Source organism: Xiphophorus couchianus, chromosome 20, assembly GCF_001444195.1.
Source record: "Xiphophorus couchianus chromosome 20, X_couchianus-1.0, whole genome shotgun sequence".
Classification (NCBI taxonomy): domain Eukaryota; kingdom Metazoa; phylum Chordata; class Actinopteri; order Cyprinodontiformes; family Poeciliidae; genus Xiphophorus; species Xiphophorus couchianus.
Window position 1 is genome coordinate 10,936,968 of NC_040247.1, and position 18,148 is coordinate 10,955,115.

At 36.0% G+C, this 18,148-nt stretch overlaps 1 protein-coding gene across 2 annotated transcripts; it reads left to right on the forward strand.

Annotated features, from left to right (window-relative positions):
- Positions 1-1,257: 1,257 nt before the first annotated feature.
- Positions 1,258-17,367, forward strand: soat2 (sterol O-acyltransferase 2). Of its 2 annotated transcripts, XR_003593756.1 has the most exons (17): positions 1,258-1,444; positions 2,718-2,804; positions 3,079-3,134; positions 3,339-3,478; positions 3,588-3,641; positions 4,063-4,170; positions 6,187-6,469; positions 6,638-6,713; positions 7,839-7,923; positions 8,333-8,378; positions 8,606-8,735; positions 9,136-9,233; positions 11,404-11,502; positions 11,638-11,773; positions 13,817-13,962; positions 15,523-15,795; positions 15,903-17,367. XR_003593756.1 is itself a non-coding variant. In XM_028004062.1 (16 exons), exons 2-16 carry the CDS (start codon positions 2,726-2,728, stop codon positions 15,957-15,959), a joined length of 1,593 nt encoding a protein of 530 aa, XP_027859863.1. In that variant the 5' UTR covers positions 1,261-1,444; positions 2,718-2,725; the 3' UTR covers positions 15,960-17,367. The 2 variants fall into 2 exon arrangements, 1 of the variants encoding a protein (XP_027859863.1); XM_028004062.1 differs by lacking the exon at positions 15,523-15,795 and having other exon boundaries at positions 1,261-1,444.
- Positions 17,368-18,148: the final 781 nt, after the last annotated feature.

Here is an 18,148-nt window from a genome sequence, read left to right on the forward strand (position 1 = left end):
TGGCTTAGTGCATGGAGTATTTTCTTCTGTAGCTGCAAAGAATCATCTTTGTTATGGAAAGTCATTTCAATAAATATGATTCTGTGGACAAAAACTCTGTCTCTCCTTGAATTATTTTAGGTACATAAAATAAAAAAATATATATATTTTTGCTTAAGAAATTGCTTTAATAGATGATCTTGTAGAAGACAAAAAAATCACAACAACTCATATCTCACTGACGAATGCCAACATTACAGGTCAAAGTTCAGGATAGGATGTGTCATTCAAGGCTAGAGGTCACTGGAACCAACTGAGGTGTGTAGAGCCAGCATGAAATGGAGCACATCAGGTAGTTCTGCCAAAGATTTTAAAAAAATCGAATTAATCTCTAAAGCACAATTTTGAGAAAAACACCTAGCAGACTTTGATCTGTAAATTTTAGACATTACCCAACAATGCAACTTCCCTTAGCTATCTAGTTGACCATCTCTACATCCTCAATGAATTCTGTGCTACTGAAATAGAGCATCACGATATCTTAGCTACTTTAGTAAAATTAAGACAGTAAAACTGGAATTTGAGTTTACTGCTTAAAATTATACAACATAATTTCTATTAAGTTCTGCTAGAAAATATGTTTAATGTTGTACCATCTTTTGAAAGTAATAATGAAATATAAAGTTCTACCACTTTCTAGACAAATCTAGTGGTAAAAAAGATGGCTGGCAAAAGAAAAACACCTTTAAAAACTTCACTGTACATAAAGTGTTGTCCTTGTTAATGAACTGAAAAGAAACTGAACAATGTTACATAAAAAAGTGAAAAACTTCAGAATAGCAACAGCATATTTCATTTTAAGATGGCGTATTGGTTAGTTTGTTTTGGTTTGATAATATCACTTAAATTTAAATGACAGTAGATTAGCTTTTTCCTAGAACAGAATGAAAAGCTGCAGTAAAATAACATAGTACAGAACTGATAAAAACCAATAACTCTACAGAAACACTCTGCACATTACACTTCACTGATGCTAAGTGATAAAACTTGTGCTCTTCTGTTTTGTGTGTAATACAATGTACGTGTTGTTTAATATGAGGACATGCTGCAAATTAATTTCCCATTTGGCACAATCAAATTATCATTACCCACTGAGTACAGTAATTTTATTGTTAAATAACAGTTTAATCATTACATGATGGATTAGAATAAACTTAAATATTCTGCATGACTCCAAGCATCCAACAGAGGAGCAGCAGTCAGGTTGGGCAGCAGAGGACCTGGCCTTTGCAGGGCTGGGTTCCAAAAGGCCAAAGTTCATAAAATCAGGAGCGAAGTAAAGACAACAGGAATCACAACAGCTGGGAGAGGCATACTTAATCGTTCGCCAGGAACATTGTCTCAGTGAGAAACACTCTTTGGAGCAGGGCAAGCCGTTCATCTTGCTGGCTGCTGGCTGAGATCGGTGAGTAAGAAACTACCTGACTCCATGGTGTGATATCTGTCAGTCTGAGGATTTACTTCACCAAATTAGTTTATTAAGCAATATTTAACTCAATAAAACTGATGTATTCATGCACAATTTTAAAGGTTACAGCCAAGTTATATGAGCACATTCTGTGTCATTGGTCCTCCTGTTTATGATTTACTATATTTATGTTTTATAATATTGCATATATTGCATGGCCTTAACCTCAAACCTTTCCCCTGGTATTTAATAAACAATTTTACCAAACTGTCATTAGGAGGAACTTATTATTGGAAGCAGATACTAAGAGCAGAAGCATAACCATGATTTTCTTCAGAAGGAGAGATTATAAATAATGAAAACGCACCCACGCAGGCTGTGAGACTTCCTCAAATGCATGCTACACAGTATATAACCCTCAATTAGATATGGCAGAATGTAGACGATGGGTTCAAAGGTTTCTCTGTTTCCAACACTGCAGAATCAATCCAATAGCGTTGCCAGTAGTTACAGTTTAATTTCTAAAATCATCTTTTCTGCTTTTCTGCATACATACAAACATCATGCAGGTTCTCCAAAACATAAAATAAGGCTAGTAAATTATATTTTATTAGAAATGTCATACATTAGCTTAAGCCAACTATATCATCTCATGATAAATGATTCAGGGGAAATAGTTGTGAGAGAACCTTGACAAAAAGAGATCAGATGATCCAAAATTAAACTCAAAGTCATTACATAAAGTAACTGCTTTTCTCTGTCACTTGTGCTCAACCACCACATTATCTGCAGCATAATCTGAACAAGTGTACAAAGATTATCTGCTAAATTGGCATTTCTCATGAGGAGTGATCAAACAGCACGGATTACTAAATGAGGTCACTAAATGTCATTTACCTCAAATCTGTCTCTCTCTCTCCAGTGGGTCATATCTAGAGAATGCTGACCTTCTGTAGTGACAGGAAGGTTTATCATTTGTATACGTTTCTTGGCTTGACCTATAGATAATCAGTCATGAGGTAACTATCGTTTAAAACTCCCAGAGTTTTTACTCTGAGAGAAATGCTCCAGAAAAAATAGAAAATATAATGATGAATTTGGCAAGATTTTCATGGTTTCCAAATGGGTTACGAAATCCAGATGTTGCACAACTTTCCAGTGATGTTACAAGACTGTAGATTATGCAATTTATTCAGGTAGTGTCAGTTCATTATGACCGGAGATCCATTTTTGTTCTTCGCTGCTGGCCATAACATCGTTTCCTTTTCAGTTTTTATCATGACTTCTTCGGAAGCTTCCAATGGAAAGTGGCATCGGAAAACCAAGACTCGTCAGCAAGAGTCCAAGTCCGATCAAGGTATGCACAAACTTTGACTTCTAGGAAGTTATTTGATATTTTGAATCTTTACTGGGAAATATGAGTTTTGTATAGACTGTTTTCAATAGTCTATACAAAACTCTTATAGCTTTTCAGAACCAAGTGAATGTTTTCCCAAATTGTAACATTTCCAATTGCTGCAAAACAATATGTAACCTTCATTTGTTATCTCTTCCAGTTTTGTGAACGAGATGTGCTGTGTATTGTAGGGCAAAGTAAACAATGTGAGCAGCATCTATTCCTCTTTTTGCAGCCAAGAGTCATGAAAATATGCAGGAAGACCTGGTTGAGTGGGAAAAATACATGAAGGTAACCATATAACCAATGTTGCTCATTTAAAACCAAAAATAATAGTGTTTCTAGACAATAGTATAATTTCATTCAGGTGGCTTACAAAGGAGAAGCCATGGAAATGGTGACATCAATCATCTGAGTGGGAAATACGTTCATGACATTGTATTTAACTGTGCTCCTTAAGCTTGAAAAAGTAAAACCCTTCTTTTCTGTGCGTAGAAAGTAAAAGGGAAAGTTTTAGAGCAGGTCCAGGATCATCTCAGAGATATTCTTGACAAAGCTCTGACTGAGTCTATCGAGCCTCCTGCCCATCTTAAATCTGCACTGAATGGGAAAACGACAACAAAAGAGTCATCCAGGTGAGACGGATATACACTCATACATGTTGATCTGGAATACAAATGCTCTGATTACCAAATATTTGGAGGAACATGCATTTGATTAAATTGTGTCTGTGGTTTTTCTTAGATCTCAAAGGAAGGATGATGGCAAAGTGTTTTTGGAGCGAGCATCTCTGTTGGAGTGAGTAACAACAGAGCAAAAACATATCTGTGTCACAATCATTTTAATATTTAGGACTAAAAATATTAACATGTTGATTGTTTCCTCTGTAAAAAGTGAAAACCTAGTGTAGTTGTCTTGCAATTCGAAGCTTAATCCCACCTTATCTATTTCCAAGTTGCCGACCAATCCATGTAGTGGTATATGATTGTGTATATATGATTGATTATTATTAATTATATGATTATGTAGTGCTAATTCACAGCAAATTTCATCTTAAGGAACTTTTCCCAGAAAAAAAACATTTAAATTCAATCACACATACATTCCAATTATTCCAAGACAAAAAGTGTAATTGATTTATTGTATAGTTTAGTACAATTTGTGTAGATGTACCAGATTTAATTATTGCGTTTCTTCTGTATTGTCTTCTTTTCCTCAGTGACCTGTTTGAGATCAGCCACATTAGGACCATCTACCACATGTTTATTGCTGTGCTCCTCATCTTCTGTTTGAGCACTTTGGCTGTTGACTACATTGACCAGGGCAGGTCTGTGGTAAAAAATCATGTACTAGGAAGTGATAACTTAGTAGAGAAAATCACAGTCTGTCTCATAATGGTTCTGCAAGACTGTGGAGGTTTAATTGAAGCATAAAACATCTTTCTATATCTTCCCACATTCAGAGTGAGAAAGAGAGAACATTTGTTAAAAACCTCTTTAACGTAGTAACCTGGTTCTCAAGACTATACCACTTAATATATTGTTTTAATTTCCACCAAACCATTTAGTAAGCTGTATTTGTTGTACTGTGCTAAGCTTTTAACCCTCCTCTAATTTTTTAAGAGGGGCTTATCATGCAAAATTCATATTTTGCATGAATTTGAAATTCTACTGCTTCTAAAAGCATCCCAAGTGCTTGAAAAAACGTCCAACCAGTTTTCTGGCAATAATTTTATGTTTTTTGATGCCTGCAAATGACCCAATTCAAAAACCTCCAGAATGTAATGTCAGAAATCAGCAGGAACTTAGCAACCCCAGCAAAGTCAAGCCTGTTACTTACCAACCCAAGTTGAGCTCCAGTACATTTGGGCAGCTGGTCTTACTGCTAAATGTGCTACGCAGGAGTTTTGTTGTTGACTTACCATTTAGAAACCATTTGACGCATTCTTGTTGGTTGTGCCAGAGGCTCTTCTTCTGTTTTTCAAAGATGTATGGTTATATAATTGTGCATCTGTTTGCAGCCATTTTCACTTGCGAGTGCACTGCGGCCAGCAGAAGCTTATTTGGATTTAAAGTGACAAGAAGCCCTAAAACACCTCATTCTGAAAGGAGTTCAAAACAAACAGCACTGGGCAAACTAAATCTCATTGTTTAAGGAGGATTTTGTTCATAAAATGTAATGAACATATTCAATATAGTGCATAGACCTATTGAAACCTATGAGAGATGAGAGACAGTATGAGACACAGTATGAAACAAGAGAGTCGAGTAAGTGTCCAACTGGCAGAGGAAATTATATGGACCATAAAATAACTTTCTAATAACTTCTCATGGAGGGTGGACTCGTGTCAAGTTAGCCGTCTTCGTAGGCCATGTGTAGACCATACCATTTTTATAAAAAAATTAACAGGAATAAATACACCTGACACCACAGGTTTGCATTATGCTACAAAACACACATGATGCTGCATGTATCTGTGATTGCACTCCTGGTGAGACTAAAGCAGTTTTTACAGCTTTCATTCTATGGATTCCTGTTGTTTAGTGGTGTAGTTTGGGATAGTGGTCCCAAACTACACCACTAAAATTGCCCACTTGGCATAACAGCCACCACATCTCTTCACCACAAGAGAAAAACATTCAGGTTTTTCGTTTATTTATCACACGTCTGTGCTTTTGTCTGGATGGAGATGTTCATGGCCATGGCCCTGTCTCAAACTCTATAACCCTGAAACAATTCTAGTGGAACTCATTTATGCCCAGAAGCCTTTTAAAAACTTCTCTCTCCACTCTTTCTTCTGTTTTCCCTCATTGTGTTTCTCCCTGCTTCCCTCACTGCTTGCACTGCTTGTCTGGCAGAGGAAGATAGCATAATCAATCCTTCTGGGTTCTCCTCCCATTGCTTTGGGCTACTCACTAATGATTTTGTTTGTTGTTTGCAGTTTTATATCTTTTTTTCATCTGAGAACAAGCTAAAAAATGAGCTCACCCAATTATCAGATAATTTTACCCTCAGTTAACATGGATTTTAATGTGGATAAACAGACAAATTGGAAAAAAACAATTATATTGTTCTTGTGCTGAACTGAACAAAACATCTGTGGTGATAAAATAAGGGAATATTTTAAATAGTTTCTTTTATCATGATTATGTAAATGAGAGAGATAGAGTCTCTCATTAGTGCTTCTCATCATTTCTTATATTTGTTTTGTTATAAAAACCTTAATCATAAATCAATTATGCCTGATAGAACCTGTGTTTTTACACATATATGAAAAGGTTAGAGCCTTTTTGCTTGAATTTTATCCCCTGATGTTTACACTTGATTTATTTTCCACATTCAGGTTGGTTTTGGAGTTTGACCTGCTGTTCTACGCCTTTGGGAAACTCGGGACGGTCACCTGGGCTTGGCTTGCCATGTTCATTTACACCCTTGTTGTTCCTTACTTCATCCTGGAGTTTTGGGGCTCTTTGTACCACAAATTCCCCTCCAAGTTGGGGCTCACTCTGGGTGCAGGGTTGATCTTTACTACCATACAGACCTGCGTGCTTGGACTGTTCCCAATCTACACAGTTGTGCATCACCAGCTGCCTCCAGCGTCTCGATTTATTGTGATTCTGGAGCAGGTAAGTGTGTAGCTGTGTGAAGGTTTCTAAGAATGCATTGTTGGAGAGGGCTATTTATTTATCTGACACAGGCTCCATATTGATGTTCCCAGCTATCGCTGCTGTCTTGCAGAAAATTTAAACCTTCAGTGCAGGAACTTTGATTATGATGTTATTAAATTTCCTCAGATTCGATTCTTGATGAAGACCTACTCGTTCATTAGAGAAACGGCCCCTGTTATCCTGAAGAATACACCAAAGGAAGGTAATGTACCATGGTGTTTCGATATCAGGTGTGTTTACTCTGCAGGCGTTACCATTATTCACAGTGTTGCTCCAAGACACAGGAGAAAAATGACTGAAACTAAGCAGCAGGTTACTGGGAATATAGCTCACACCAACATTGAATCTTACAATGAAAACAACAGCACACATATAAATAACGTGGGTCCTGATGATGGTCCATGAGTTGCTCATAAAGAATGTCAATTTAAGTTAAAAAATTGCATCTGTGGACCATAAATTTAATACTATTGTAAAAAGGTTGCAAACTCTAGAAATAAATATGACCCAAAAACAAAGGTGGATAAAAGAAGCTCCCATAAAATAAAAAAATACAAAATGTTTTCTTTGAAGTAAAAAATAAATTTAAAGTCACTTCTACTTTTTAAATCAATACAAAGGCTTATTACAATTTATTTATGCTACATATATTAAGTTTCTATATGATTTTGTAGTTTTAAACTGTGATATTTACTCATGTTAAAGAAAACAATTTCCTTTAATTGATGTAAAGAAATATGCTTATATATTAAAACATAAACAATAACAACAATGCAGCTCAACATCCTCCCAGTAGACTCATGATTTGGGATTGTTTTTGTTTTGGCATGGCCAGAAGTAACGCAATTCGTGTGTGTTAATGAAATAAATCTAAATGAATAGTGAGAAGAAGAGAACACAAATGATTTGCAGTGCTTGCTCTTGATAACTGAAAACATTTTGTTACATTGCCTGCTGCTCAAGATGATTATTTGAAATACTTCCTCACACAAAGACAGCTTTTCTGAGTTCCTATTAAAGTGGCAGCTCACAATTTCCCCAAATAAAGAACTGAAAAGCTTTCAACCTCTATTTTAAAATATTTTTAAACAATAGATTATTTTTGTTTCAGTGAAAATAACAGAGAATAAATAATATATATTATTATATTATGGCTTAATGTTGGTTTTTTTTATTGATTCTGTACCGTTCAGTTTTAAAGACAGGAAAGTATTAAAGCATACAACTGTGGTTTTCAGTTTTCAAAAAAAAAAATTAATAACTGTTGTTGTAGAAGCGGTATTTTGTCCATCACAGCAATATTAACTGAACTGTAATTTTCTTCCAGGAGAAAATCCCAGGTTTCCAACATTTTCCAGCTACTTGTACTTCCTTTTCTGTCCAACTCTCATCTACAGGGAATTTTATCCTCGGTAAGGCACCTCATCTGGTTTGAATTAGACTAACAGCAATGTGAGTTTCATTTGTAAAGCACATTTAATTTAACACACACTAAATAAGCTGAAACTGAAGATGAGAAGTATTTTGAGGTTGAAAGCCTTATGAAAAACAAAACTAAACCACAGAGACCCTTTAGCACAGCCATAAACACTCAAAGGATTTCATCTACCCCACAGCCTGCTGAATATTAAAGAAACGTTCATTGTTTTTTTACTGATCAGTGCATGAAAGGGCTCACAGAGAACTTCACTAATATCTACAGTATTTGAGCTGCAGTGCTAACACTAGATTGAACATAAACAGTTGTGAGGTTTGTGCTATTCTATGTTTTATTGTAGAGCAGAATATTAGACTTTTTTGCATTTTGTGTTTTATCCACAGAAATAGACAAATACGTTGGAAATATGTTGCTGTTACTCTTGGCAAGGTAACATTACCAGTTTTTACATTTAATGAGTGTATGATAAAAACATGTAAAACATTATGATGAAGGCCTTGTGATGAGTAACGATATTGAAAAACGTGTTTGTGTATATTGTGAAAGCTGACCAATATCCTTTCATTTTATAAATGTAACCTCTTATTCTGACAAATATCTTATTTGCATTATTTCTGTCTAGCTAACTGTATTCATGTTTTAACTCTTAATCATAGATTTTTGGATGCCTATTTTATGGGTATTTCATCCTGGTGCGACTTTGTATACCTGTCTTCAGACCGGAGACCAATCAGCCTTTTAGCAAAAGAACAATGGTTCTGGCTGTATTTCACTCCATATTACCAGGTATTTTACACAGTAAAATATCTACACATATACACATTTGAAAATGTGTATATGTTTGTGCATTTGTGTGATTTACCATACACACAAAACAACTGATCTCTGAATTTACTTGTAACATCTGTTATTGCTTCTAACATCTTGTACCTCTAGTGGGTTTGTACTGATAAATATATTACATCCCATTAAATGCAGTCTCTAGTGTGTTTGATTCAGTAATAAGATTAAAGATGCTATTATAAAAACAGACACAGGTAATTAAAGGTTGGCTCGTTTACCACTCACATAAAGTGAAGAAATTTTAGAGTGCTAATATTAAAAGATAAGTGTTAAGTTTCAATTCCTCAAAGGTTCCTGGGAGCAGAGCCCATTTCATGATCTCCTTTTCTTCTTTGTGTTTCAGGAATAATGCTCCTCCTGCTGTGTTTCTTTGCCTTTTTGCACTGCTGGCTCAACCTCTTTGGGGAGCTGCTGCGTTTTGCTGACAGGATGTTCTACAAGGTGTGTGATACTTGATTTCCTGTCACGCCACCTCTCTCCTGGGAAAGTATTATTGGCAAATCTGTTTCTTTTTCCAAGTGGGGAAAACAGATTGATGACAAATGAAATTGGAGCAGCAGGGTGGAAAATCCCCCAAACACTTCACAGACTTGTTTTATTGATAGGTGTTGCTTTTTCTGAAAAAACAACATTTTTGCACATTCTGCTCCAAGAATTTTGCTCTGACCTGATTAGTCCTTCTCAACATTTTAACAGCTTTTCTAACACTGGTAATTATGAATGAGAAAGTACTTGAGGTTGATGTAAGACAAGAACTTTATAGAAAAGTTGGTGCTATACGTCTCGGATCTTTAATAGCGAACCTTTATTCCTCTATTCTGCATCTAAACAACTAAAATCATCCTATGACAACTATAAATCAGAAACATTGTTTAACCTCAGAAATTCACCAAACTATTATGTTTTGGTGGCAAAAGCCACCAAAACATTCATTTAAAGCCTGTATTGACTGTTTTAAATATAAGAAAGGGTGGTCAAGACTCCTGAAAAAAACTTTAAACAGGTTCTTGTATCAGTAAAATACATTATTTTGCTAATATTCATTATTTTAATAGTTATTTTCCTTGCTCAAGAATTGTGTTTTCAAAGGAAGTAAGTTTATGAGTAAATCCACTTTTGCTTTAGATAACAAATACGCTAAACATATTTACTGACTGCAAGTAAACAAAAGATAACCTTTATTGTGAGTGCAATAGTCAGAGTGCAATAGTTGCTACCTAATTAAATTAGTAGAATAACAATTCCTTTAAGACAAACATGTGCTTATTCACATCCATGCACTAATAAAAATATAAATTAGTTTCCTTAAATAATTTACACATTAAACCTCAAATTACACCCATTTAATTTACTTCTAAACATCTAGTTCAACGTATGCTATAATCTTTGATATTGGTCTTTTTTAGCCCACCTGAACCAAAACAGGAAGCGTTCTGCAGCATTTAATAACAGGGTGACACAGTAAAGCCATTTTATTCAAGAGTGTTGGATAAGGGACATCTACAAATTGCAAGACCTTGGTCCCCTAGGACTGGAGTTTGACACCCCTGATCTATTATGCACTATATGTAGTTCATCTTGTTGCTTATGTAAGGTGGCGTCCCCGTGGTTGTGCCATCCTTCTACTTTTCTCTTTTGATTTGACATTTTAGAACCAAGTTACAGTGTTTTCCAAAAGTATTCAAACCCTTACAACTTCAAATCAGCAGCCTCATAAAAATCAAGAAACACATCACAGTGGTCAGAGTTAAAGAGAGAGTGAATATGACCAGATGGTATTTCAGTAGGCAACATAGGTTGTCAAAACTGTTTGTTGTAGTTTGTTAAAAACAGAGGCAGTAATTCAGAACAAATCAGAATAAACAATTACTTTTGTGGCATGACCCTAGTTTTGACATTCATCCGAGTTCATTTCTTTTCTTATGTAGTCATAAATTTTGGAAAAAAATGTTCTAAATGCAGATGCACTTTTCAGTTCTTGAGTCAACATTATCCTTAAAAGGGAATTATTTGTTTTCTGGGGTGGAAAATGCCTTTTTAAAACAGCCAAATCAACATCATCTGACTGCGGATTATGTAGTTTTCCTTTACCTTTTTTGTTTATTTGACCTGCTTGTTAGTACAAGAAATTACTTTCATTCTGCATATGTTTCTGATGTGAGGTTATTTTATTACTTGGGACAACATGACTTTGGAGACAAGCTGAGCTGTAAAAGGACTCACTTAACCATTTGGCTTTTGTTTAAATGGAAATTAAATTATGCAGAAGGAAAGAAAAAAAACAATCTAACCCATTAAAAGTCCCTTCCTGTGGCAATTGAGTTTATTGCAAAGAAATCAAAACAATATTTCAGCTCCAAGCATGACCTTCAAAGTATTGAGCCAGTGGAGCTGTAAAGCCATTATTGATTTGAAATGCTCCTATGCGTTCATAAAGATCAAAGTGTTTCGCCTCTCTGAGTGCAAAACCTGAAAACAATCTGAAATCCTTTATATTCTTGTTGGTGATTAATTGCAGGGCTTTCAGGTGTTATTCAGACTTCAAAAAGAGCAAAACATAAAAAGTATTTTAATTTGATCCAGCAACTGGAATTTGTTTTCTGTTTTCCAGGACTGGTGGAACTCTACATCCTTTGCAAACTATTATCGTACGTGGAACGTAGTGGTTCACGACTGGTTGTACTACTACGGATACAGAGACTTCCTCTGGGTAAGCAGATTGTCAGTGTTGAGGATTACAACTGATGCTCCAAAAGTAGCATACCCTAAGATGAAAAGCTTTTTGGTGTCTGATCCAGCCTGATGCTTGACCTCTGACCCAAACACGCTCTCTCGCACTCTGCAGCTGTCCAACAGGAGATTCAGAGCAGCAGCCATGCTGTCCGTGTTCATTGTCTCTGCAGTGGTCCATGAATATGCTTTGGCCATGGGCTTTGGCTTCTTCTATCCTGTCATGTTCTGTCTCTTTGCAGTTTTTGGAGGTGAGGAAATTTACTTTAACATGCAGAGATTAGGCTTAGGAAACAAGAAGTATCATTATGCATCTTCAGACCAAAATATCATTGAGAAAAATTCAAATGTGAGTTGGCCTTTTTCTTCAGAGAAATAATCGTCACTTATTAAGCAAAACACTTTGTTTTCAAAGTCTCCCTTTTAACAGTGTTCAGTATTGTAGCTCACAGGAATTATGCAAAACAAAAGCCGGAAAGAAAGGAACCACATGGAATCCAAAGACGCAGCCAAAAGTTTCCAGGGGGCTGATAGTGTTACGTGCAAAAGACTTTGAGCATCTGTTACGCCCCCATGGTCTAGGGGTCCAGAGGCAGTAACATAAAATGAGTCCAGAGAAAAAAGTGGAATGAAAAAATGATTTATTACAAAATGAAGGTTTTCACAGAACCAAAACAAAACACAACTTAGCCCAATTAAACAAAAGTAAAGGACCAACAAATGCAGAAATCACTGAGTGCAAATTAAATAACACGATGTGCAAACACATCAGTCTAAAGTAACTCAAAGCAACCAAAAGAAAGAACAAAGGGGAGCACCAAAAACCTCCCAAACACAAGCCTCTAGCTTGTTCAAGGGTTATCTAAAGCAGATTCACTACTTAACAAAAGAAGCAAGAACAAAATTGTCCAAACTGTCCAAGACAGTCACCAAACACGGAAGGTGGGGGTCAGCTTTACACAACCTCTTCCCTCTAGCTGCCCCACTGTAGGAATGAACTCAGACGTCTTTTATATGATGCAGGTGGGTCTCATCACCATCTGATTGGCTTTGTTGCTCCAATGGGGGTGGCTGCTCTCCTGCAGCTACTAGGCAGCCAATCAGAAAGCTGTGCCCGCACAGCTGATCCTGCATAATAGAAAAAAACAAAGCCTGCACAGCCTCAAGAGGCCAGGGGCCGTAACAGCATCAAAACATAGGCCATAGTAAGATCTCCTGCTAAATGTGCATTTATAAGGCACAGATTTAATTTCCAGTTTGCCAAGTAAACTTGGTGACCTAACAGCCCATCCCCCTTCCCAGGGATTTAAAAGAACTTTGTGTCTTTTAAATCTCTTTAGATTAACAACTAAATACTTGTCACAAAAATTCCAATACAAACCACAAATGTTCTGCCAGCAGTTACATATTTTTGCTCCAGTTCTGACCAGCTTTGTTACTCTGATCCACTCAGGTAATCATCAGCACTCTTTTTTCTACAAACAGCTGTCACCAGACCACGGTGCAGTGGTTCTTTCTTACCAGCAAAGAATGGAAGCAGCTAAAACGTCTCACAAACCGTCTGTTTTTGTTTTACTCATGAGAGTTTACCCAGTACTACAGTATAGATGTCCAAGCATTATTTCAAAGATGTATAACCTATTACGCAACTCAAGTTATTCAAAACCTGCAACAAATAGTTTTCCTAAACCAGAAATCATCAGACGGGCTTTGAGTGGCTCGTCTGATAACGAGATTTTTGGTCAAAGAAGGGTGGAGTAAAAATCAGTGACTGGGTTAAAACAGACGTGGTGGGCTAGGCTGATTTCTTTCTTTTTGCACTTTAGTACAGCCAGCTTTTATGTACAACATGTGCCCAGATGAAGGTAAATTCCAAGCTATTTTCATATGCAACTATCATGAAAGGAATCACTCAAAGAAACAGAAAGCACTAGATATTTAAGCAGCCAGATGTAAACAGATGTTTCTTTAACAATTTTTCTAAGAAGCCCTCAGTGTAAGGGCAAAATTACAGAGTGAGATTTAAATAGTTTATAAGCTACGTTACAAATTAGCTCCATATTGTTTCATCTGTTATCGCAGTGTAATCAAATAACTGGTTGCCTTGGTAACAGTGCACTGTTTCTTTGTTGTTTTTTTTCTCAAGAAAACAGTAAATGTTCTGCTTACACTAGGTTGTAGTAGTTTTGAGTTTTCACCTTTCACCTATTTGTCTCTCAGGCACAACTCAAACAAAGCATCACTGATTAACTGCATTTATCATCAATAACCATCTTTATGTCCTTTTCTTTTAGTGGCTTTCAACTTTACCATGACCGATAAGCGACAGAGCCCCGTGTTCAACGTCATCATGTGGGCATGTCTCTTCCTGGGTCAGGGTGTCCAGGTGTGTCTGTACTGCCAGGAGTGGTATGCCCAGATACACTGCCCACCAGCAGGGGTATGTACTCTAGCTAAAGGTGGAAAATGTACTTTCACTGCTTCAGAAATGTTTTTACACTCCTCTACAGTATGAGTAGCTGCTACATATGAGATCGCTTGGTATTTTAATATAACATCAGAAATTTTGTTTTATATTTTGATATTGATATATACACAAAAGGGTTACCATGTGACTTGAGTTTATAAATTTTACATCAAATTAATGAAGTAGTTCTTCAATAAAGAAATCATTAGGCAAAACGTTGACCCCTGTTTTAGATAAATGAAAAGTAGGCCAGCTGGTCAATAAACTGACTGGCATTAATGCTGGATCAAAGGGATTGTAAAAAATACAAACCAACAAAAAATAAATAAATAAAACACAACTACCACATGAGCATATTATACAGTCCTATGTATGTATAAAATAACACATTATATTCCACTGCATTGCTTTGTTGTAAAATCTCACACAATTTAGAAAAATCCAGAATTTAAATGCATTCAGAAATATTTTTAAAAATCTTGTTTGACATTTAATTGGCAGTCTTACAGAAAACAGTTTGTATGACCCGATTTTGTCAAGAACATAGTACTTAATGTTCTCATTTCACAAGGTTGCTGCATGAAGTGAGAGAGAAAGAGAGAGAAAATAAAACAGAGAGAGAGAGACAGGGGCAGAGAGAGAGAGATTGTAAGCCATCTTTCTTTGCTCTGATTTTCAACAAGATCTCAGTTTCAGGACTGAAATCATCAAGCAATAATCCTACTTTTGTATCTGTTGCACCACATCTGTGTTGATTCTGTCATATGTCAATATCTTCAGTGATGGCCTGTTTTTAATTTTCTGTCAGAGGCCACTGGATTTTTATCTACAATCTTGTGTTTTTTTAGAAACATAACGATGATGTTAGCAAGTTTTCCAGAGCCTTTGGAAAATAAAAAGGCCCACAGCATCACTGATCCACCATCATACTTAATAGTAGACATGAAGTGCATTTCTACATATTCAGCTTTTTTTGTATACTAGACCAGGAATCTCCAACCTGACTCTTTGGCTCTTTCACAATAGCTCAAAAGTAGAAATATATCAAACTATCCACACAAGACACACACGAGAAATAAATAAGCATAATAAACTACATTCACTGAGAAAGAACTGAAATAAAGTAAAATTGAAACAAGGCTGATGTAATCAAAATAAGGAACTAAAGAACACAGTAAAAATGAAAGTAGAATGAAAAAAATCAAAACAACCTGACAATGAGTTATTTTTCAACATGATGTATTCCCCCCCACTGAATAAATGTGCTCAGATTGAATGTCTGACTATTTTTCTAGGTTTTTCTGTGTGACGGTTTTCTACTGCAACATAACATGAATTTATTTTAAGGCCTTTTTACACATTTTAATATAGACATGCCAATAAATGTGGAAGCAGCAGTGAGAGCCACAGTCAAGAAACTTTATGTCGGATACAATTCACACATCTGTGCCGACTATAAGAGTGACAAACCGAGGGAAGCAAACCATTTCATCATCCCAGCTTTTTTATGTGTTCTTATTCCCTCTTTGTTAGGACATAAAAGAAAGATAGTGTTGCTGTAGACATGCAGAGAATCCTTTAACATCATTTGGAGCAAAACATTTTCAGTCTACACACAAATCAATGGAAGAATGGCAGATGTGGGAACAATTCATGAGGATTTAATCATTAGAAAACCAAGCCCTCATACCTGGCATTACATATGACTTGGAGGATTGTCTCTACAGATGGGTTAACATGAACTTAAAATTCTGATGTTCACCACAAATGTCTTCGTCTAAAAATTTGTTACATGCTTGTTACATGGTAAGAATAAATAATTAACATAAACAGTTAAATAAAAAACAAACAACACAAAAAAAATCGTATTGTATGTGATTTTTTAACTATTTTCTTTCATTTTTCACAAACAGGATAGTTTGTGGGAGCTGGTGATGCCTCGATCCTGGTCCTGCAGATACCACAAATGAAGTCATATTTCTCCCTAATCTGGATTCAACATGAATGAAAATGGAAAAATTTATAATGGACTGAAAAGAAGGAAAAGCAAGCAAGGAAGAAGAAAACTTGAAACGTGCAATTTAAATTTTGTACAGACAGCCTTAAAAACATTTTGTTACTTAGTCATTTTAAGATGTTCTTTTCAATGAACTGTTTTCTTTGATCACAAAGAGACAGAACAACATTACACCAGAAAACTGGTGACCACTTATCATTAAAAGTATGTGTTGCTGTTTTGAAGTGGCCCATGTAATTATATTACTTTATGTAATGTTAGACTGGTCACATAAACAATAATTTACAGAAGGGGATAAGTACTGTATTTCCGGATAGTACTAGCTGTCTAAATGTCGTATCCCTTTAAACTTTAATTTTTGAAATTTACATGTCTTGAGCCTTGCAAGACAATTTCCCTTTTAATGGCTTATTGTTTTTACTGTTTTTATATTAAAAACATTATTGTTTCTTTGCTCGACTTTCTGTTTCGGCTCTATACAAAAGTCATTTCGGCTTTGAAGCATCTTTAAACTGGCTTTGAACCTGATGGCGCCTCTGGCCAGCAGAGCGCATTACAAGTTTAGTTCTGACATGTTTGACATTTCCCTGGCAAGGATTGGTTGATGGAGCGGCTGTGTAAACCAGCCAACCAACCACATTCTGCGGTGTCTTATCAGCATGCCACAAAGCCTCTGTTTGCCTGCCCGCCTGCAGCATCATGCAGGAAGGAGAGGATTAACTTTGGTACAGTGTTTGCATTAGTGATGTAATGCTCTGTAAACTGATGGGGCACAATAAAAGAGTTCAGCGAGGTAGACGCTGGGCAGCTTTTAGGGAAGTGTAGAAGATTCAGAAGATTTGTGTTTATGATTATTAACAAAAGTTTGTGATAACTCTGGTAGTGTGACATTTTTTAAATCTGCAATGAGATTTTATCCGACTCTCTATAAAAGTTGTTGCACATTTGGTTTCTGTCATGGATGCAGTTGTCAGACAATGAATCACTGGCACTATAAAGGTCACAAAAAGAAAATTGAATCTAAACAAATCCTGCAGCAGATTCTGAGTTCATTTTCTTGGGAACATTTGACCACATGGGGGCAGAGCATATGAGAGAACCTAACATGTTCAGATTTATTTATTAAGTCTCTTTCATAGGGACAGACACAATAACATAGACAAACCGAATAGAACGGCAGTCCCATGCCTGTATCATGTTGCCTATAGTATATGCAGCACTTGTCACTTATATTGACAGAAGACCTTTGAAACTTTAACTGTACTCTCTCTCTTTCTATCTTTTTACTATATTTACTAAATCTAAAATAACTGAGCTTTGGAGCAATACTTGTATCCTATCTTCTAATTTTGATGTATTTTTCTTTAAAATAAACACCTTCATCTACAGGTGCGTCTCAGAACATCTTTAAAAAGTTTTTGTGATTCATTCCAAAAGTAAAAGTGATATTACTCATAGATTGAGACATTTCAAGTGTTCAGCATACTAAAATGTACTAAACCCTCTGATGCGTGAGTGACTGACTATACAGTCTTCTGTGAGTGCTTCTTTTTTGTCCCGGGCTACAATCAATGTGTTTTTATGCTACTTTTGTCTTATTTTGATTCAAAATAATGTTATGTATAATACGTTCTACTGTGTTTTATTTCACACAAGAATTATTTCATGTTTGAAATATTTTAATTTTTCACTTTTTTATACGTTTTTAGAACAATTTGAAGAACATTTGTGACAATTTGTAGAACATTTTTAAAACAAAATAACAACAGCAATTGTACAACAGCAATGATAAAATGTCAATAATGGACAATGTCAACATCCATTATGTGTGTGGGCGTGTGTGTGGGGGTGGTGCAAAAGAGCATGTTTCTTGAAACTAGCTAGCTAGCTAACGAAGCTAGCTAACATTACTGTCTGTATTCTATTATGCTATAATGCACACACATACATACACCCCCGCATGTGAGTGTATGTATGTGTGTGCATTTATTTATCCATCCATCCATCTTTTTCTGTTTATCCGGGGTCGGGTCGAACAGGTAGCATCCTAAGTAGGGAGACCCAGACTTCCCACTCCCCAGCCACTTGTTCCAGCTCCTCCAGGGGAATCCCAAGGCATTCTTAGGCCAGCTGAGAAACATA

What these genes read in the sequence shown, in the direction of transcription:
- soat2 (XM_028004062.1), top strand. Translation starts at nt 2,726, where the DNA reads ATGACTTCTTCGGAAGCTTCCAATGGAAAGTGGCATCGGAAAACCAAG. An exon ending in ACAACAAAAGAGTCATCCAG is followed by an intron (nt 3,479 to 3,587) that starts GTGAGACGGATA and finishes GGTTTTTCTTAG; the next exon opens with ATCTCAAAGGAAGGATGATG. An exon ending in GAGCGAGCATCTCTGTTGGA is followed by an intron (nt 3,642 to 4,062) that starts GTGAGTAACAAC and finishes TCTTTTCCTCAG; the next exon opens with TGACCTGTTTGAGATCAGCC.